Below are 22,346 nucleotides of genomic sequence, written 5' to 3' on the forward strand. Positions count from 1 at the left end.
GGCGCAGTGGTTAGCGCTGCAGCCTCACAACTGCAGGGACCCGGGTTCGATTCTGGGTACTGCCAGTGCGGAGTTTGTAAGTTCTCCCGGTGACCGTGTGGGTTTTCGCCGGGTGCTCCGGTTTCCTCCCACAGCCAAAGACTTGCAGGTGATAGGTAAATTGGCCATTGGAAATTACCCCTAGTGGAGGTAGGTGGTAGGGAATATGGGATTACTGTAGGGTTAGTATAAATGGGTGGTTGTTGGTCAGCGCAGACTCGGTGGGCCGAAGGGCCTGTTTCAGTGCTGTATCTCTAAATAAAATAAACTAACTAGGATGGTCAAAATGAATATTTGTTTGGAAAGTCCTCAATTTTTGCTCTCTGCTTGTCAGGTGACCCGTGCTCTAGAAATAACCAAGATGGCAACCGTCTTTAACACGAGAATCTTTGAAATCAGGACATCATGTAGGGTTGAAAATATGCTTCAAGCTTTTTTAAAAGCACAATAGAATCATACAGCACAGAAACAAAATCAACCAATCCCTGTGCTGTCGTTGAGTTACTAATTAGTCCCACTCCTCTGCTCTTTCTCCATAGCTCCAAGTGAAATAAAAACAAAAAAAAGTTTAAACTGCACAGCAAAACCATCTTCTTTGGCCTCCTTGTCTCGAGAGACAATGGGTAAGCGCCTGGAGGTGGTCAGTGGTGTGTGGAGCAGCACCTGGAGTGGCTATAAAGGCCAATTCTAGAGTGACAGACTCTTCCACAGGTGCAGAAAAATGTGTTTATCGGGGCTGTTACACAGTTGGCTCTCTCCTTGCGCCTCTGTCTTTTTTCCTGCCAACTGCTAAGAACTCTTCGACTCGCCACACTTTAGCCCCAGCTCTGGCGAACGCTGGCAACTGACTCCCACGACTTGTGATCAATGTCACAGGACTTCGTCGCGTTTGCAGACGTCTTTAAAGCAGAGACATGGACGGCCGATGGGTATGATACCAGTGGCAAGCTCGCTGTACAATGTGTCTTTGGGGATTCTTCCATGTGGCTCACATGGCCAAGTGTCGCTGATTCAGTAGTGTGTATAAGCTGGGGATGTTGGCCGCCTCGAGGACTTCTGTGTTGGAGATACAGCACAGAAACAAAATCAACCAATCCCTGTGCTGGCTCGCTGAGTTACTAATTAGTCCCACTCCTCTGCTCTTTCTCCAGAGCTCCAAGTGAAATAAAAACAAAAAAAAGTTTAAACTGCACAGCAAAACCATCAGCATTTGAAAAAGTATTAGTTATGCTGAGATGTAACCCATGGCTCAGGAAAAGTCGCTATCTAAAACAGTAACTTGTGTTGTCTTTAAGTACTCCATTTCCAGCATTTTGCTTTTATTCAGCTCGAGTTCTTCTTCCTTGTACACATTTACATTGGACAAAAATTGACCATTCCATCTAAAACCTGCTGCCAGCACAGTTTTCAATCGGTAGCAAACCATTGTAGAATATTGCCTGGAAACATACTCTCGATTTCCTCACATGCATGCTTTAATTTCATCCAGGAGTACTAACACATTCTTGGTTTATTTGCACTGCTGATGTGCTTTCTCCTATTGGTGTGTTTGTTTCTCTGAAGTCAATTGGAACAGCTATTCTTGTGAACCTTCTATCATTGTAGCTCTCAGCCTCTTCACTGCAGGCTGTAAATGAGATTTGGTTATTAAATACAGCTGCAAAGTACAATTTATCATACGGTTATGTTGGTTGATTATAGTGAATTATAAGGGTGACTATTTCTAAGACATGTAATTACTTAGCAAGAATTGGTGGGGGTGGGGGAGGAGGCAGGGTTGGGGGTGCAGGAAGTGTTGATGCCTTTTTCTGCTCATCCACATCACTAAAAATGTTCAACATCTCTGTGAAAGGAGGAAAATAACTCCTGTTCTAAGCAAGAATGTCATGTTTTCTTGGTTATACTAATTACTAAGGAATAAAATGTAGTAGTCTCTCCAGTCGAGTTTCATTTCAGACCTTTGGAGTGAGCCTGACCAGCTTATTTTTGTTAAAACAGCCTCTAAACTAATGGTGGTTGTGATTTTTTCCCCCTCCCTACAGCATAGCACCACACTTTGAAGCAGATGATACAGCCATCCATAAAACTACAATAAGGAGACATTTATCTAGTTTTCCCCCCCTCTGTTGGTAACAACTTTGCTGCAACTTAATAAATGCAGATGAAATCCTGGCTGTGAGGGTGATGCGCAACTTTTTTAAAAAAAACAATTGACCCATTTATATTGTTAATTAACATCCTGAAGCAGGATGACTCATCCGTGATCTAATTTGAATCTAGTTAAACAGGTTGCCATTTATTTCATAGAACACACATCCTGCATAGCTCTTTGAAACAGCTATCCAATTAGACCCACTCCCACTCTCTCCCCACAGTCTTGCAAATATTTCCATCAACCAGTATTTACCCAATTCCCTTTTGAAAGTTATTACTGAATTGCCTTCCACCTGCATTCGGGATCAGAACAATTTGCTGTATAATTTTTCCCCTCATATCCCCTAGTTCTTTTGTCAATTATTTAAAATCTGTGTTCTCTGGTTACCAACACTCCTGTCAGGGGTAAAAGTTTCAACAAATCCCCCCTCATAATTCTGAACACATCTATTAAATTTCCCCTTAAGCTTTTCTGCTCCAAGGAGAACAATCCCAGTTTCTTCACTCCCTCCTCCCTGGTACCATTCTAAATCTCCGCAGCACCCTCTCCAGGGTCTTGACTTCCTTCCAAAAGTATGGTGCCCAAAATTGGACAAACTTTAGCAAAATTTCTTTGCTTTTGTACTTTACACCTCTGTAAAATCAAGGATTTAAAAACAGCAGCAACTTGTCCTGCCACCTTCAAAGCTTTGCGTACATGAACCCTCAGATCTCTGTTCCTACATCCCCTTTAAAATTGTACCATTTAGTTTATAGAGTTAATTTTCCTTCCAAAATGCATCATTTCATAACTCTCTGCATTAAATTTCAGCTGCTATGTGTCTACGCATTTCAGTGTTAAAAGTACAATGGGCCACTTCATATCACAGAATCTCAGAATTGTTGCACTGGAGGCGGCCATTCGGCCCATCGTGTCTGCACCGGCTCTCTGAAAGAGCAATTTACTCAGTTCCATTCCCCCACCTTCTCCCCATAACCCTGCACATTCTTCCTTTTCATAAAATAATCTAATTCCCTTTTGAATGCGTCAATTGACCGTGTCTCCACCACACACTCAGGATGCAGATCAAGCAGAAATTGATCCACATACTAATATTACTGCATATGCAGTATTTTTCTTATAAATCAAACCTTTGTTTTGCTGGAATATAGCAAAAATCTCGATAAAACACAACTAAATGTACCAAAGTGTGCTAGCTTCAACTGATTGGCCTATGAAAGCACAAAATTGAAACAGAATATTTAACATTCTACGGTTCTAAAAATGTACTAATTTCCATTATTGTGCCTTTTTCCCCCAACACATTAACAGGCTGGGTGTTGGTGGGGTGGGGAGTAATATAGCACCTGTTTAGTATTGATACAAGTTTTCTGTGGGGTTAACCAAAAAGCACTCTATATAATAAAAACGTGCCATAGTTGAACAGACACTTCTGATTGGGTGTTATCTTCTCTGTTGTAGGTCCACTTTACTGGCAGTAGTGTGTAAAGGTATACTATAGGATATGAAGAAGAGAGATACTACTCAAGTAATGTTTGAAAAATTCTTCACAGCAAAAGGTGACTAGCATACTTCTGCCTGTACGAACAGTCACACCCACTTACTATGCAAGATGAAGTACCTGTACTCTTTTTAAACTATGATGTATATAATTAGTTTTAGAATTACAAGTTACTGCATATTCTTATCAAATTGTTAATGTAGAAAATACGATTTGCAAAGGATGTGAACTTTGTTACTTCCAAAGATGTGTTTTGAGATTTATCTGCATTCAGATTTTATTTTTGTGTAAAAAGACTGGTATTTTCAAATGTTGACAGGTTGGATAGACTCAGTAAATTATCCGATATATTTGCTCTGTTGGGCCCTACAGTTTTGTACACTGTCACTCCTTTCACCTGGTGGTAAGTGGTTAATATTGTACATAATACTCACTACTATAACTACTTTTCACTTAAAGATCCAGAAGCACATTTATTAAGGATGAGATGTTCATGTAAAAAATGTATATTGTGCGTGTGTTTATTAATACATTTCCATGAATGACACATCGATGAATTAAACAATTCATATTGAACCAGTGCCCTTTTTATATTTACAGAGAACGGCAAAATACAATGAACTATCAATTGCAGGAAATTAAAAACTGAAGATTTGGCAGAAGTCCTGCCACGGAAGGTGTAATTTAATGTTGTATAAAAACAGCTTAAACACAATATGCAAGATCTATCCCACTGCCACCACGTAATAGGTCTACACGAGAGCTGCATTTCCTCCTCAGAATAAATCACCAATACAAAACCTTTTCTCTATAATACCTCAAGCCACCAAACTTTCTTGTGTAATGTTTGTCTCATTTTACACCTTGTTTCTGGGGATGTTTATCACTACTTTCAAGGTTTCTTTTATTTTTAAGTTATATTTATACTTACAATCAATATAAATTTGTTTTGATCAGGGATTTGCTTCAGTAAACTGATATAAAAAGTCCTTGCTTGTTCTGACAGATATTTAATGCTATCGTTACAAGTGCTCAGGACTAGTCCAAGGAAAGTACCCAGTTAGTATGTGGAATCGGATATCAACAATTCTTCCTAGCTACTAAAATGTAACATAAACAAAGTTGTGATATGAAAATCAAGAAAGCACTTTGCAAATAAGATCAGTCTTCTAACCACCATTTATTTTTGTTAAAGATTATAAATCTCCAGTATAAATTTCTTTTATTACAAGTGATTGTAAGGCAAGTCAAATTAAAATAATAAAACTAAAAAAGAAAACCTGCTAAATCCTCAAGTCAGATGCAAAATAGCTGTAATGCAGAAGGATAAACTCTCACTGATAACCACAAAGGGAAGGAGGGAGTTTGGAAAAGGGAGTACAGCTTGGTACCAACATGGATGATTCTGCTTAACTATACTGTGCAAATCAATTTCAACAATTACAGCAATTGAACCTGACAGACTCTTAAAAACCCATTCAAAATAGTAAGGGAAACAAGAGAATTTTCAGTTAACAGAACAAAATAAAACCTTGCTCAACAGAACATACAAGATTGATCATGGTTTATGTAGACCATAACAATACTGTTAAAAATATTTAACTGCTGTATACTAATGCTTTATAATTGGTCATCTGTTCAGGCAAGTGTGCTACCTACAGCAAAACAGTCTGTAGCAAGAACCAGCTGAAGGATCACATTTACCCCAATTACTTACATTAGAATCAGCAATAAACCATTCTCTATATACATTTCATACAACCGTTCGGTGCTTTACCTTTGGCAAGATTACTTACAGCTCAATTTCCATACCTATTTAAAATATATATACTAATGCATAAAAATAAAGATTTTGGCATCAATTTATCCAAATTGGAAGCTCCAACACTAGAGAACTGCAGCATTATTCTGCAGTCCCATCACTGAATACCAACATAATTGTAGGTAGAAAGAGTTTAGAAACAAGCAGCTGATCCCCTACACTAGTACCATTAAAATAACCAGTTTTTCCAAGGCAGACAACAGACATACCCCTTTTGATCATTCAACCTTGCCAGATTTTTCAGTCCAGCTTTGCATCAGGTTTACAATGGTTTTCAGAGACTGCTAAAGCAGTTCTTCATGCCCATCATCAACAGTGAATGCGCTCCACACACAAAAGAAAAAGAAATCAGACCTCTGCTCAAAGTTCAATCTCAAAGGTCTTCTGTAAGTCACTAGAGAATGGATTAGTAGGAGATGGTGTGGCCCGTTGCTTTGATTTGCATTCCAGAGCATTCCACTGAGCCTCAAATGCATCAATTTGTGGTGTGCCTGCTGCCATTTGAATGTTTTTGGTTTCTGTTGTCCAGTTGCTACTTTCTGCTCCATTGAAAGCTGTTGAACCATTAATTTGCTGGGCAGGTTTAAAGTAAGGGCTAGCATTTGCAGCAATGCCCATGGTGCTACTTTCAATTTGAGGGAATGCATTTTGTTTCAACTGTGCATGAGTAAGCTGAGTATGGCCTGCTGTGCCAAAGACATTAGCCACCATTTGTGAAGGTGTGATTCCAATCACAGGCACGCTTGGAGCTTGATATGGTATCCCGTTGGTGACCCTTAGACTGTATGGCTGAGTAGGAACAAATGTAGACTGCATCTGAGGAACCACGTTGACTGGTGCTGCCTGGGGAGTAACTAAAGAGTTGGCCTGAAAGGACTGTGAAGCCGGTGGCACAGCCACTGATGGTTGTGGCTGTGGTGCTGGTTGCAAACGGACACTTTTCGATACTTCTTCAAGCCAGCGGTCAGCTTCCGATGGTGTGCGTTTGTGACTGGATTGGAACTGTGTTGTTACAGTGGCAGCTGTGCTCCAATCAGTACCTGGTTAAAACAAGGAGAGAAATATTGAAAAACCATCTGACAACTGCACCAGGTACACAATCTTAAAATAAACCACAGGTAGGAAAAAAAATAAGTGCTCTGGTTAACACTGAAAAGAGAAATCTGGCTATTTTAGTTAAAGCTGGTATAGAGGGTTGCTCTTTTACAAGAATATCAGTGTCTGAGGCATATTTTCACCTAATTGTCACCTCCCAGTCTCGTATCTTCAGAAGAAGGAGCTAAAATGTTATTCCAGTCAGCCACATGAAGGAGGAGGAGGAGAAGGAAGAAACTAAGTCTCCTTCAATTAAGTGCACCTCCCGCTCAGTAAGCATAGGAACAGGAGAAGGCCATTCAATGAGATCAAGGATGATCTGCGACGAAACTCCATATCCCTCAATACCTTTGGTTAACAACATTTTAAAACTGAGACTAATAAGTTTAACAATTGATCCAGCATCAATTGCTGTTTGCTGAAGAGAGTTCCAAACTTCTACCAGCCTTTGTGTGTTGCCTAATTTCACTCCTGAAAGGTCTGGCTCTAATTTTTAAGACATGCCCCCTTGTCCTAGACTTCCCAACCAATGGAAACAGTTTCTATCTACTCTATCTGCTCCCCTTATCTTCTGTTTTGATCAAATCACCCCTTCATCCTCTAAATTGCAGGGAATACAACCCTAATTTGTGTAATCGCTCCTCATAGTTTAACCCTTGGAGTCCAGGTATCATTCTGGTAAATCTGCACTGCACTCTCTCCAAGGCTGATGCATCTTTCCTACGGTTGAATTCTTCACCTTTGTATTCTGGCCCTCTACATATAAAGGCCAACATTCGATCAGCCTTTTTGATTATTTTCTGTACCTGTTCATGACATTTGAATGATCATGTACCTGGACCTCTAAGACTCTTTGGGCCTGCATTGTTTCTAGCTTTTCACTGTTTAGAAAATATCTGCATCTTAACTCCATTTAATTGCCTTTAATCCATATCCTTTGATAGCTTTAACTAAAGAACAGTACTGCTTGAATCAATGGGAAAGTCTGCCAGTCACATCATACATTTTCTTTCTCTTCCTCCTCTGCCCCAGTTAAAAATGCAAAATGGAAGATACCAAGATGAAATGGGTACAGGAGCAGACCATTCAGCCCTTCAAGCCTGTTCCACTATTCAATTACATCCTGGCTGAACTGTACCTTACCTCCATCTTACCAGCCTTTTCTCCACATCCTTTAATACCCTTGCCTAACATAAATCTATCCATCTCAGTCTTGAAATTTTCAAGTGACCCCGAGCCTGAACAGTTTTTATTTTGGGGACATGGGTGGAGGGGAAGGTGAGATTTTCACTAGCCTTTGTGTGGAAAAGTGCTTCCTGACCTCACCCTTAAATGGCCCTGGCTCTAAATTTCTCGTTATTTCCTTGTTCTGGATTCCGCCCCCTCTCCACCCCACCCCCAGTGGAAACAGTTTCAGTCTATCTACCCTAATAATTCCTTTAATCATCTTAAACACTCCAATTAGATTGCCATTTAATCTTCTATATTCAAGAGAATACAATTCTGGTCTATGCAACAAATGGGGGAAAATTAAAAGAAATCTGGTCATTGTTGGGGACATTTGGCAGCTTATCACACTAACATGCTTCATTTATCATTAAGCCTATGTAAAACAATGTGAGAAGTGTCAACTACTCGTGAGCAGAGGAGCTTCAACAGCATTTAAGGTTTAATGGATTAAGAGGTTCAAAACTAATAATTTGTACAACAGAAAAATCAAGCAAAAGTTAAACTTTTGAATTGCAGAGTCGTTTAATTTTTTAATGATTGCATTTTAACCTAATGCAAAGGTGCTACTGCAATTAAAGAATTTAATTATTAGCTATCAGGAAGTTTAAGACCAACCCTGGACCCCATTGTTCTTGCAAACTACCATCCCACCTCCAACCTCCCTTTCCTCTCCAAAGTCGTTGAATGTGCTGTTGTCTCCCGAATCCGCTCCCATCTTTCCCAGAACTCCATGTATGAATCCCTCCAATCAGATTTCTGCCCCGACCACAGTACCAAAACAGTTCTTATGAGTCACAATTGACATCCTCTGTGACTACGACAAAGGTAAACTTTCCCTTCTCGTCCTGTCTGCAGCCTTTGACGTGGTTGACCACACCATCCTCCTCCAACGCCTCTCCACTGTCATCCAGCTGGGTGAGACTGCTCTCATTTGGTTCTATTTTTATCTATCCAGTCATAGCCAGAGTATTACTTGCAATTGCTTCTTTTCCTGCTCCAGTACCATTACCTCTGGTGTCCCCAAAGGCTCTATCCTTGGCCCCCTCCTATTTCTCATCTACATGCTGCCCCTTGGTGACATTATCTGAAAGCACAGTTTTAGTTTTCACATGTACGCTGATGACACCCAGCTCTACCTTACCACCACCTCTCTCGATTCCGCCACTATTGCTAAATTATCTGACCTTTTTCAATATCCAGTACCCCTGAGCATGTTGACCTACACTCGCTCCCAGTCAAGCAACAACTTGATTTTAAAATTCTCATGCTTGTTTTCAAATCCCTCCATGGCTTCGCCTCTTCCTATCTCTAATCTCCTCCAACCCCACAACCCTCCGAGACAACGTGCTCCTCCAATTCTGGCCACTTCAGCAGCCCTGATTTTAATTGATCCACCATGCCTTCAGCTGCCTAAGCCCTAAGCTCTGGAATATCCTCCCAACACCTCTCCGCGTCTCAACCTATCTTTCTTCCTTTAAGACACTCCTTAAAACCTACTTTGACCAAGCTTTTGGTCATCTGACCTAATATCTGCTTATCTGGATTGGTATCATATTGTGTTTTATAATTTTTTTAAAAATTCATTCATGGGATGTGGGCGTCACTGGCTATGCCAGCATTTATTGCCCTTGAGAAGGTGGTGGTGAGCTGCCTTCTTGAACCACTGCAGTCCATTTGGGGTAGGTATATCCACAGTGCTGTTAGGAAGGGAGTTCCAGGATTTTGACCCAGCGACAGTGAAGGAACGGCGATATAGTTCCAAGTCAGGATGGTGTGTGACTTGGAGGGGAACTTGCAGGTGGTGGTGTTCCCATGTATTTGCTGCCCTTGTCCTTCTAGTTGGTAGAGGTCGCGGGTTTGGAAGGTGCTGTCTAAGGAGCCTTGGTGCATTGCTGTAGTGCATCTTGTAGATGGTACACACTGCTGCTACTGTGCGTCGGTGGTGGAGGGAGTGAATGTTTGTAGATGGGGTGCCAATCAAGCGGGCTGCTTTGTCCTGGATAGTGTCGAGCTTCTTGAGTGTTGTTGCAGCTGCACCCATCCAGGCAAGTGGAGAGTATTCCATCACACTCTTGACTTGTGCCTTGTAGATGGTGGACAGGCTTTGGGGAGTCAGGAGGTGAGTTACTTGCCTCAGGATCCCTAGCCTCTGACCTGCTCTTGTAGCCACGGTATTTATATGGCTACTCCAGTTCAGTTTCTGGTCAATGGTAGCCCCTAGGATGTTGATAGTGGGGGATTCAGCGATGGTAATGTCGTTGACTGTCAATGGGAGATGGTTAGATTCTCTCTTGTTGGAGATGGTCATTGCCTGGCACTTGTGTGGCGCGAATGTTACTTGCCACTTATCAACCCCAGCCTGGATAATGCTCCTGTGAAGCACCTTGGGACATTCAAATATGTTAAAGGTGCTATATAATTGTTATATGGCATGCCAAGGATGAAAACAACTCCCGGTTATGTAGCTCCTTTAACAGAAAAAAGTTTCAAGATGCTTCAAAAGAGCGTAATTAGACAAAAATCTACACTGAGCCAAAGGATATTAGCATGGTGGCTAAATGCTCTGGTCAAAAAGGTAGGTTTTAAGGAGCAACTTTAAATAGAGAGGGGTGGAGAGATTTAGGGAGGGAATTCCGATGCTTAGGGTCCAGATGGTGGTCAGTGCGTCGGTCAATGGTGGCGTGAAGGGATGTGCAAAAGGCCATGGAGGAATGCAGAGATCTGAGGTCTGTAAGGCTGGAGGATGTTGTAGAGATAGGAAGGGGCAGGGCCAGAGAGAGATATGAACATGAGGACAATTTTAACAACTTGCACTTATATAGTGCCTTTAATATAGCAGAACATTCTAAGGCACTTAACAAGAGCGTTGGAGAAGGGGTGGCCAATGTGTTAGTTTTTTTAAAAACAGGAGAGGGGTGATGATGGCAGATTTGAAGGAGGTGGGGGCGGGGGGAGATAAGAGGACCTGAGGAAAGGGAACTGTTATCAGCTGACATGGGGACCAAGAAGGGAAAGTGGGTGGGGAACAGGGTCGAGGGAACAGGAGGTAGGTCTCATGGGTAAGATGAGCTTGGAGAGAAGCACAGCAAGAGATGAGAGAATCTAGAGAAAGGTGAGAGTTCAGGGCTAGGCCAGCAGGGAACATTGGGGGAGTTTGGCCCACTGGGCTGGAGAAAGGGAGGGAAGCGGCAGAGGCAGCTGAATAGATGGTCTCTTATCTTTGAGAAAGAAGTTCACAAGCTCCTTACAACTGAGTGAAGGTGAGGATGGAGGAGGGAAGGGAGGGTGGTTTAAACTGATAGTTTGCAGTAAAGAGGGGATGGGGGCGGGGCGGGGCGGGGGTTATCTTTGCACACTGGGAAGATCTTTGCATAGCAAGCAGGCTTCAATAGTGTTTTGATGTGGCCCAATCAGATCTGGTAATGGATGATTAAATCAAGGCACTGGGGTGGACCTAGAGCCAATGTAAGTCAGCAAGTACAGGGATGATGGGTGGAAGGACTTGGTGCAGGTTAAGGTATGGACAGCAGAACTTTGTATCAACTGAAGTTTATGGACAGTGAAGGATGATTGGCTGGCTAGGAGAACTTGGAATAATTGCACCTGCAGGTGGAAAAGGCATGAAGAAGGGTTTCAGCAATAGATAAGCTGAGCAGAGGCGAAGACAAGTAACACTAAGAAGATGGAAGTAGGCTGTCTTTGTGATGGAGAGCCAACTGGTTTGGAAGCACAACTTGGGGTTAAAAAGGATGGTGGAGAATCTGAACTTGAGACAGGAGTTGAGGAGAGGGATGGAATTGGAGTACAGAGTTTGTGGTGAAGGGGGGTGGGTGAAGATGTTGACTTAGGAATTCCCAATGTTTAACCTGAGTCACATGAAACAAAAATGGAGAGATATTAGTAATAATTGTTGTCGATATGTACATCTAAACAGTATAATCACAGCATACTGAACTTGAAATAAGTACCATTAGTTATTTTTGAGGTTTAGCATTAATATATACCACCGTAGACAAATTAGTGATTTAATTGATAAATGAGGTTTCCAAATTTTTGGTCCTGTGCAAAATAATTTGGGGCTATGCAACAAATAATTATAAATATGCTTCTTGCTTCCATCTCTGTCATATCCTTAAACCATATGTATAGCCTTACTTGCAGCAATTGTAGCTCCTGCACTCGTTGCTGAAGGGAGCTGGGCCCAAGGGTTTGTGTCGCGCACTGGCATTACTGTGGGAGTCATGGCAGGTGCTGCTGGTACTGGAACAGGAACAGGCAGTGGAAAAGCTGAAGCTGCTCCATTGACTACAATAAGAGGAAATATCAAATGGTCAAATGTGCAACACCACAACCTAAACATTCTTTGCCAAAGTTCAGTCATTTTCAAAAGTGCTGTCAAACCAACTACACACCTTGGAAGGCAGTTATTTGAGGAGCTGCACCCACAGTAGGTTTTGTCATTGGTGCAGAGGAGAATGGGTCCTCCACGTGACCACTGAATGCATGTGTTATTTGAGAGCACAGAGAGCTTATACTGTCCACTTCAGCTGTACTCTCTCCTTCAATTTCAGGCACTGAATAAAGATAGACAAGAACAATCACAATAATATTAATACCAACTGATGTACTTCTTTGAAACATTCTCTCTCATATTTTAGTGCAGTCCAACATGGCAAAGCTAGAATGTTAGCACTCAGAGCAAAAGTACAGTGAAAAGCATGGTTTACACAAAAGACAGCATCATTTGCTGTCTTCCAGCACAGTCCTTTCACCTCTGGGCCTCAAATACAAATTCAATCCCGGCAGTCATGTACTTGGAAAGCTGTTAAACGTCTCAGGTCAGTTATTCTGAACACATTCAATCCAGGTGTCAGTGGAAAAGAGTTCACAGCATTAAAAGTGTCTTCAGAGTGGAACCAATACTAAAATTTACAGTTTGAAAGTAAGGCGCATCAGAGAGAGAGATTATATTCTTTGATATTTGGATGGAACGTGATTAAAGAATACTAACTAATGATGCTAACAAAATTCCTTTCTCAGTTACTGCCTGAAGTAATGGGCATCAACATAACTCCACATTGTGTTCCTCCCATCGTTGATCTGCACCTGGTGATGTACCAATGGCCTTGTGGCTAGAGGTGAATCATGCAGACTTGGAATCTTCCCAGGTATGTGCAGAGTTTGCTGTTCTCACCCAGTGCAGCAGCTCAGGTGCTATGATGAGTCTCAACACCCCTGGACAAGGGAAGAGAACAATTCTCAGGCTTTCCATAACTGATTACTAAATAGTGGCCCCCATTTGTCTAGGTATCTGGTTCACATATAAAGAACAACCAATTGGGTGAGATACTGAAAAGCTAGAAGTGCCATGTTACCATACTCCAGCAAGAATCAGCACCCAGGAGTCATGGGGACTAAATATGAAAGCAACGATATACACTATGGACTAACACAACTCCAATAAACAGTTTAACCAAAGAAAAGATCACACAATTTTCCCTTTGCCAGACATTAACTTCTAATGGAAGAAAATGAAAATTTGTTTTTTGACTGACTAATGTCCTTCAGGGAAGGAAATCTGCTGTCCTTACCTGGTCTGACCTACATGTGACTCTAGACCCACAGCAATGTGGTTGACTCTTAAATACCCTCTGAAATGGCCTAGCAAGCCACTTAGTTGTATCTAACCGCTATGAAGTCAATAAAACAGAATGAAACCGGACGAACCACCCGGCATTGACCTAGGCACCGGAAACGACAACGGCAAATCCAGCCATGTCGATCCTGCAAAGTCCTCCTTGGACTTGTGCCAAAGTTGGGAGAGCTGTGCCACAGACTAGTCAAGCAACAGCCTGACACATTCATACGCACGGCATCATACCTTACAGACAATGTCCCAGACACTGCCATCACTATTCCTGGGTATGTCCTGTCCCACCGGCAGGACAGACCCGGCAGAGGTGGCGGCACAGTGGTATATAGTCGGGAGGGAATGGCCCTGGGAGTCCTCAACATTGACTCCGGATCCCATGAGGTCTCATGGCATCAGGCCAAACATGGGAAAGGAAACCTCCTGCTGATTACCACCAATGCCCTCCCTCAGCTGATGAATCAGTACTCCTCCATGTTGATCACCACTTGGAGAAAGCACTGAGGGTGGCAAGGGTGCAGAATGTACTCTGGGTGGGGGACTTCAATGTCCATTACCAAGAGTGGCTCGCTAGCACCACTACTGACCAAGTCCTAAAGGACATAGCTGCTAGGCTGGGTCTATGGCAGGTGGTGAGGGAACCAAGAGGAAAAAACATACTGAAGACCTGTGCTCCAGAACTTGCCACACCCCCTAGCCAAGTTGTTCCAGTACAGCTACAACACTAGCATCTACCCGGCAATGTGGAAAATTGTCCAGGCATGTCCTGTACACAAACTCAGGACAAGTCCAACCCGGCCAATTACTGCCCCATCAGTCTACTCTCAATCATCAGTAAAGTGATGGAAGGTGTCATCAACAGTGCCATCAAGCGGCATTTGCTTAGCAATAACCTGCTCAGTGATACTCCGTTTGGGTTCTGCCAGGGCCACTCAGCTCCTGACCTCATTACAGCCTTGGTTCAAACATGGACAAAAGAGCTGAACTCAAGAGGTGAGTAGAGACTTACGCCCTTGACATCAAGGCAGCATTTGACCGAGTATGGCATCAAGGAGCCCTAGCAAAACTGAAGTCAATGGGAATCGGGAGACAACTATCTGCTGGTTGGAGTCATACCTGGCACAAAAGATGGTTGTGGTTGTTGGAGGTCAATCATCTCAGCTCCAGGACATCACTGCAGGAATTCCTCAGGGTAGTGTCCTCAGCCCAACAATCTTCAGCTGCTTCATCAATGACCTTCCTTCAATCATAAGGTCAGAAGTGGGGATGTTCGCTGTTCAGCACCATTCGCAACTCCTCAGATACTGAAGCAGTCCATGTAGAAATGCAGGAAGACCTGGACAATATCCAGGCTTGGGCTGATAAGTGGCAAATAACATTCGCGCCACACAAGTGCCAGGCAATGACCATCTCCAATAAGACAGAATCTAACCATCTCTCCTTGATATTTAATGGCATTATGATTGCTGAATTCCCCCACTATCAACACTCTAGGGGTTACTATTGACCAGAAACTGAACTGGAGTAGCCAAATAAATACTGTGGCTACAAGAGCAGGACAGAGGCTGAGAATCCTGCGGCGAGTAACTCACTTCCTGACTCCCCAAAGCCTGTCCACCATCTACAAGGCACAAGTTAGGAGTGTGATGGAATACTCTCCACTTGCCTGGATGGGTGCAGCTCCAACAACACTCAAGAAGCTCAACACTATCCAGGACAAAGCAGCCCACTTGATTGGCACCCCATCCTCAAATATTCACTCCCTCCACCACTGATGCACAGTGGCAGCAATGTGTACCATCCACAAGATGCACTGCAGCAACACACCAAGGCTCCTTAGATAGCACTTCCAAATCCACGACCTCTACCAACTAGAAGGACAAGGGCAGCAAATGCATGGGAACACCACCGCCTGCAAGTTCCCCTCCAAGTCTCACACCATCCTGACTTGGAACTATATCGCCGTTCCTTCACTGTTGCTGGGTCAAAATCCTGGAACTCCCTCCTGATCTCACATGGACTGCAGCGGTTCAAGAAGGCAGCTCACCACCACCTTCTCAAGGGCAATTAGGGATGGGCAATAAATGCTGGCCTAGCCAGTGACGTCCACATCCCATGAATGAATAACAAGAGAAACAAAAGTGACAGGGGGAAACAACTGAATGACACGGTATCTGGGGCACATGATATTAGTTTGGGACTTCATTCCAATACCTGAAAAGGCACTCCATCCATGCATAAGTGCTTTTTTAAGGGAAAAGAGGAGGCATAAAAGGGGCAAGCTTTTCCTCAGGCTTTTAGTGCCTTGCTCAGGCATTTTTTTTCCCAGATTGTTCATTAAAAAACATTTGCTACAGGACAACAGGAGAATTACTAGTCTTCACAAGCAAATATTACAATGCATGGGTTAGAAAATGCAAGTTTTCACCATCATTAATAATACAACTGTCAAATCTTCCACTCAGAAATCACTGCATGAACAACTGCTCTTTCCAATATCATTTAATTAATGCCCAAGTAGAAAACTCACAGGACCCTCATACCTGTGTTTTTAACTTGGAAATCTGTTTTCCGTTGCATGGTTGAAGGCAACTCATTTATTCGAAGCGACATTTGCCTCTTGAATGGAGACGTTGTCTGGCTCAGCACTGGGAATCCTCGGAAAGATCCTTGCCTGGCGAGTTGCTCTGCAGGTGCATGCCTTCTCGGTATGGCATGTATATTATTAGATTCCTTGTTTTCTATAATGGTGGATGGGACGGATGGTGAAGGTGATGGAGCTGCAGGTGACGCAGTAGACGTGGTTACGATGACGGTTCTCTGTGTTTCAGCTGTAAGTAGAATATCACACTCTGAACAAGGTTACAACTTTAGTAAAGTTTGGGCTTAAGAAAATTACCAGAGTTAGACAGGTTTCCAAAATCCTGATTAATGTTTCACAAAGGTATGCAATTTTAAAGAAAACACAATTTATGCCTCAGTTTTTAACAACTTTTGATCAAAAGGGCAAAGTGGCCAACAGAAAGGAGCATTTTAACCAACACTCCACTAAACAAAGACATTGAGCACCTTAATGGCCAATAAGTATCTACTCAGTAAACTCCAAGAGGCTTTCCGCATCATTATTGTTATTCCACACCTACTTGATTAAACAATAAGTACAGCTCAGTCCATCACAAAAGATGGTTGTGGTTGTTGGAGGCCAATCATCTCCGCCCCCGGATATTGCTGCAGGAGTTCCTCAGGGTAGTGCCATCTTCAGCTGCTTCATTAATGACCTTCCCTCCATCATAAGGTCAGAAGTGGGATGTTCACTGATGATTGCAGAGAGTTAAGTACCATTTGCATCAACGCTCAAGACGCTCATCAGCCAGGACTAAGCAACCTGCTTGACTGGTACCCCACCTTAAACATTCACCCCCTCTACCACCTAGAAGAACAGGGGCAGCAGGTGCATTGGATGACCATCTCCTGCAAGCTCCCCCCGAAGTCACACATCATCCTGACTTGGAACTATATTGCCGCTCTTTCACTGCCACAGACAAAAACCTGGAACTCCCTTCCTAACAGTAATGTGGGTGTACTTGCACCACATGGACTGCAGCAGTTTAAGGCGGTGGTTCACCACCACCTTCTCAAGAGCAATTAGGGATGGACAATAAATGCTGGCCTAGCCAGTGATGCTCACATCAGATGAATGAATAAAAAAACCTGGCCAAAATAGAATATATTAGTACTGGTCCATGGATTTGAAATGAGGCATCAGCCTCAATTTAATGCAAAGCCCAAAAGTGTTTTTTTTTTAAAAGTTACTGCACAATCATTGAAATATATTTTAATTCTCTACAGCAAAATGGCCAAATTCTCTGTTTAAAAAAAAACATTTGTTGGTATGTTATATCAAAAACTTGAAAACATTATCCTAGATCTGCGACTTTGCCATCCAGCTCATTCTGTCCTGGTCTAAGACGACCATATGAATTAACTGCTACATTCGCTCGACAGATAGCTTCAAGATGACAGTCACAAAGGCACTACACATTACTAGTGGAGTACTGGAATGTCCTGCACACTACTTCTAGTTCTCGTTATTTCACTATATTATTGACAACATAAAAATAGGAAGTGTCGTTAACTACGAGGTAGATTGTATTTAATTTCAGAACAATGCAGATTGGACAGACATCAGATGAAATGTACTGTCGAGAAAAGAGACGGTAACTCTCACTCAGCAACTCCTCATCCCCAATGATTCAACCATGCACTCTCTACTCGAAGTTCACTGCCCTCATGCTCTCCTTTAACTTCTCCTCCCATGTAAACTCAGACCCATATTCACAACCACCCCTTCGACCTTGCCATCTCACATGGCTTCTCTATTCCCATCATTTCAATTACAGATAAAGCCATTCGATCACGTCCTTATATCCCTCGTCATTCACATCCCCGTTCCAACCCTACTTTCTGTACATCTGCTCTGGGGGGAAAAAAACTCCCCTAAGTCACTTACAAACTCCCATTGGTCTCCATTTGCCAGGATACTTCCACAGTTGTCAATCTGCTCAATCGCTCCCTCATCTCCACCTTGAATGCCTTTGTCCCCAGTAAAACCTTTACTCCTTTCCACTCTGGCAGTTGCCCCAGTCGGACCCTCATCTCCATTCCTTTAAATCCAAGGGGAGGCAGACTTAAACATATATCGCACACAACTGGTTTAGCCATTCATCACCAGATTTGGTTGGACAACATCAAGCACTATTCCAGGATCATCCTGGAATGCAAAAATAAACCCTCAGCTTCTCTCTTCCACTGCTAACTGTCTCTTTAAAACCCTCCCCCCACCTTGACACCCACAATAATTGAGAGGAGTTCACAGATTTCTTTGTCAATAGATTGAGACCATCTGATTAGCTGCCTCTGCCACATCCCTACCTTCCTCATGCCCTCTGGGCCAAGCCTCCTTACCCTAGCTCTGAACTCACATCTTTGTCTGGTTTCTCTCCTATATTCCCTAATGCCAACTCCGAGTTTATCGTGTCCATGAGATCCACCTCCTGCTTCTCAACCCTATTCCCACTAAATTACTGAAAACACAATTCCCCTTCTGCCCCACCCTCATGTTGGTTCACACTGTCAATGCTTTCCTCTCCACAAGTAATGTCCCCTCTTTGAAATCTACTGTTATCACTCTCTTCAAAAAAAAACCATGCTTGACCCCTCTGTCCTTGTAAACAACCATCACAGTTCCAATTTCCCATTTCTCTCCAAAGTCCATGCCCATCTTTCCTGCAACTCCATGTTACAATCTCATCAGCAGGTTTCTGCCTCCCACAATACTCAAACAGCTCTGATAAAAGTTACAAATGACACCTTATGTAACTGTGACCACAGCACACTTGCCCTCATCCTCTTGACCCCTTCACTGCCTATGTGTTATCAACCTGCTTGTCTGACATGCAGTCTGAGTTGAGCTGCAATTTCCTCTAATTAAACATTGAGAACACCAAAGCCATTGCTTTTGGCCTCCATCACAAGCATAGAGTACAAAAGCAGGTTATGCTTTAGAAATCAATGGTTACATCCCAGCTGGAGTTATTGTGTCCAATTCTGGGCATCACACTTTAGGAAGGGTGTTACGGCCTAGAGTGCGTGGAGTAGATTTACACTGATGGTACTAGGGACGCAGGTCTACAGTTAGGTGGAGAGACTACAGAAGCTGGGATTGTTCTCCCTGGAGCAGAGAAGGTTAAGGGGAAATTTAATAGATATGTTCAAAATTATGTAGGGTTTTGATAGAGTAAAGAGGAGCAAATTTGCAGGCAAACTGTAGAGAGATGCAAGGACTTTATAGTTATAATAATAGGGGTATCCCAATATAGACTGGGAAACTAACAGTGCAAAAGGCAAAGAGGGGAAAGAATTTCTGAAATGTGTACAAGAGAACTCTCTTAGTCAGTATGTTTCCAGCCCAATGAGGAAACAAACAGTTCTGAGGAATGAAATGGGGCAAGTGGAGCATGTTTCAGTGGGACAGTGTTCTGAAAACAGCGATCACAATATCAATGGTTTGGAGTAGTTATGGAGAAGGACAAGGAAAAATCGAATGCAAAAATGCTCAACTGGAGATGATCTAATTTCAGCATGTTGAAAAGGGATTTGGCTCAGGTGACCTGGAATCAAAAATTGGCAAGTAAAACAGTAAAAAAAAAGTAAATGAGCAATGGGAAGCCATCAAAAAGGAGTTAGTTCACGTACAGACTAGGCGCATTCGTACAAGGGGGAAAGGGAGGGCATTCAAAGTTAGAGCTTACTGGATGACTAATGATATGGAGTTTAAAATGAGACAGGAGGAGGAGGCTAAGTAGTTTCACGCTCAAAATTCAGAGAACCAAACTGAATTCAGAAAGTATAGAGGAGAGAGGAATTAAGAGGGGCAAAGAGAGTGTAGCAGAATAGATTAGCAGGTAACATAAAAGGGAACGATGGGCTGAAGGGCCTGTTTCTGTGCTGTATAACTCTATGACTATGAATAGCTACCCTTTACCCGTATTCTTTGATTTCTGTCTTGCAGTCAGCTAGCTATTCTGCTACTTACCCTCTGATTCTGCATGCTCTGACCTTATTCATTAGTCTATTATGTGGTACCCTATCAAAAGCCTTTTGGAAATCTATAGAAATTACAGCTACTGCATTACCCATGTTTATTCTCTGTTACCTTTTCAAAGAATTCAATGAGGCTGGTCAACCAAGAGCATTCCTTTTGAAATCCATGATGCCTCTTCACTGTAATATTTTTGGTTTCCACATGATTTTCTATTTCCTTCTTTAGTAGGATGCCATTATTTTTCCTACCTCCAATGTTATTGATGGCAGTTGTGTTGTCGTCAGAACAGGGGTAGGCCATTCAGCACCAAAGAGCCTGTTCCGCCATTCAAAATACTTGTGGAGGCAGAAGGCATGGCTGAGGTACTAAATGAATACTTTGCATCTGTCTTCATTAAGAGGATGCTGACAAAGTCACAGTAAAGGAGATAGTAGAAAAATTGGTTGGGATAAAAATAGAGGAGGTACTTAAAAGGGTTTAAAGTCCTCAAAGTATAAATTCCACCCACTCTGGACAGAATGCATCTTAGGTTGCTGAAGGAAGTAAGGGTGAAAATTACAGAAGCTCGAGCCACAAGCTTCCAATCCTCCTTAAATTGGAGGGAAGTGCCAAAAGACTGGAGGATTGCTAATATTACAGCCCGTTTCAAAAAGGTGGGGAGGGATAAAGCAGACAAGTACAGGTTGGTCAGCCCATTGTTGGTGGTGGAGAAACTTTTGAAGACAATAACTGGGACAAAAGTAATTAACACTTGCAAAATTGAGTTAATAAGTGAAAGCTAGCAGGGATATGTTGATGCCAATTGTGTTTCACAAACGTGGATTTTTTCGATCAAGCAACAGCAAGGGTTGATGTTGCATATATGAAGTTTCAAAAAGCGTACGAAAAGAATTAGAAGCAGAAGTAGGCCATTTGGCCCCTCAAGCCTGCTCTGCCATTCAATAAGATCATGGTTGATCTGATTGTGGCTTTAACTCCACTTGCCTCCTGCCTGCCCCCCATATCCCCTTACTCCCGTGTAGATCGGGAATCTGTCTAGCTCAGCCCTGAATGTATTTAATGGCCTAACCTCCACTGCTCTCTGAGGTAGAGAATTCCAAAGATTAATGACCCTCAAAGAAGAAATTCCTCCTCTGTCTTAGATGGGAGAGCCCTTATTTTGAAACTGTGCCCCCTAGGTCTAGATTCCCTTACGAGGGGGGGAACATCCTCTCAGCATCTATCCTGTCAAGCCCCCTCAGAATCTGACATGTTTCAACAAGATCACCTCTCATTCTTCTAAACTCCAATGAGTATCGGCCCAACCTGCTCAACCTTTCCTTATAGGACAACCCCTTCAACCCAGGAATCAGTCGAGTGAACCTTCTCTGAACTGCTTCCAATGACGGTATATCCCTCCTTAAATAAGGTGATCAAAATTTTACACAGTACTCTAGGTGAGGTCTCACCAACACCCTGTACAGCTGTAGCAAGACTTCCCTACTTTTATACTCCATTCCCCTTGCAATAAATGCCAACATTCCATTTGCCTTCCTAATTACTTGCTGTACCTGCATGCTAACTTGTTGGTATTTATGTACAAGGAGACCCAGATCCCTCTGTACTGTAGCATTTTGCACTCACTCTCCATGCAAGTAATATTCTGCTTTACTATTCTTCCCCTCAAAGTGGACAACCTCACATATACTCCATCTACCAAACTTTTGCCCACTTACTTAACCTATCGATATCCCTTTGCAGACTCTGTTCTCCTCCCAACTTGCTTTCCTACCTATCTTTGTATCGTCAGTAAATTTGGCTATAATACACTCGATCCCTTCATCCAAGTCATTAATGTAGATTTGATGAAGTCTACAGACTTGTTGCAAAATTAAGTCACAGTCATAATAGCACAGGAAGAGTCCATTTGGTCCATCAAGTCCATGTGAGCTCTCTGTAGAGTAATCCAGTCAGTCCCATTCCCCCATTCTTTCCCCTAGCCCTGTAAGTTTATTTCCCTCAAGTACCCACCCAATCTCCTTTTGAAATCAATAATCATCTCCGCTTCACCACCCTGCTGGGCAGCGAGTTCCAGATCATTACCATTTGCTGCATGAAAAAGTTTTCCTTACAGCCCCCTGTATCTCCTGCTCAAAACCTTAAATCTGTGTCCCCTAGTTCTTGTACTATCAGCCAATAGGTACAGCTTTTCTTCGTCCACCTTATCTAAATTTGTACACCTCGATCAAATCTACCCTCAACTTCCTTTGT

At 42.7% G+C, this 22,346-nt stretch overlaps 2 protein-coding genes across 5 annotated transcripts in view; one reads left to right on the forward strand and one right to left on the reverse strand.

The window, feature by feature from the left end:
- The window catches only part of paplna (papilin a, proteoglycan-like sulfated glycoprotein), a 122,952-nt gene extending 118,681 nt beyond the window's left edge, over positions 1-4,271 (forward strand). For both annotated transcript variants that reach the window (XM_068039737.1, XM_068039738.1), the window contains one exon: positions 3,656-4,271. Coding sequence is in view for 1 of the 2 variants with exons in the window: in XM_068039738.1 (XP_067895839.1) it covers positions 3,656-3,675 (20 nt within the window). In the remaining variant the exon portion in view is untranslated. The remainder of the gene's footprint in view (positions 1-3,655) is intronic.
- Positions 4,192-22,346, reverse strand: part of numb (NUMB endocytic adaptor protein) — a 202,681-nt gene continuing 184,526 nt past the window's right edge. For all 3 annotated transcript variants that reach the window (XM_068039741.1, XM_068039739.1, XM_068039740.1), the window contains 4 exons: positions 16,036-16,323; positions 12,255-12,416; positions 11,998-12,147; positions 4,192-6,557 (listed from right to left, as the gene is read on the reverse strand). In XM_068039741.1, coding sequence (XP_067895842.1) covers positions 5,878-6,557; positions 11,998-12,147; positions 12,255-12,416; positions 16,036-16,323 — 1,280 coding nt within the window. In that variant the 3' untranslated portion in view covers positions 4,192-5,877. The remainder of the gene's footprint in view (positions 6,558-11,997; positions 12,148-12,254; positions 12,417-16,035; positions 16,324-22,346) is intronic.

Source organism: Heterodontus francisci, chromosome 9, assembly GCF_036365525.1.
Source record: "Heterodontus francisci isolate sHetFra1 chromosome 9, sHetFra1.hap1, whole genome shotgun sequence".
NCBI lineage: Eukaryota > Metazoa > Chordata > Chondrichthyes > Heterodontiformes > Heterodontidae > Heterodontus > Heterodontus francisci.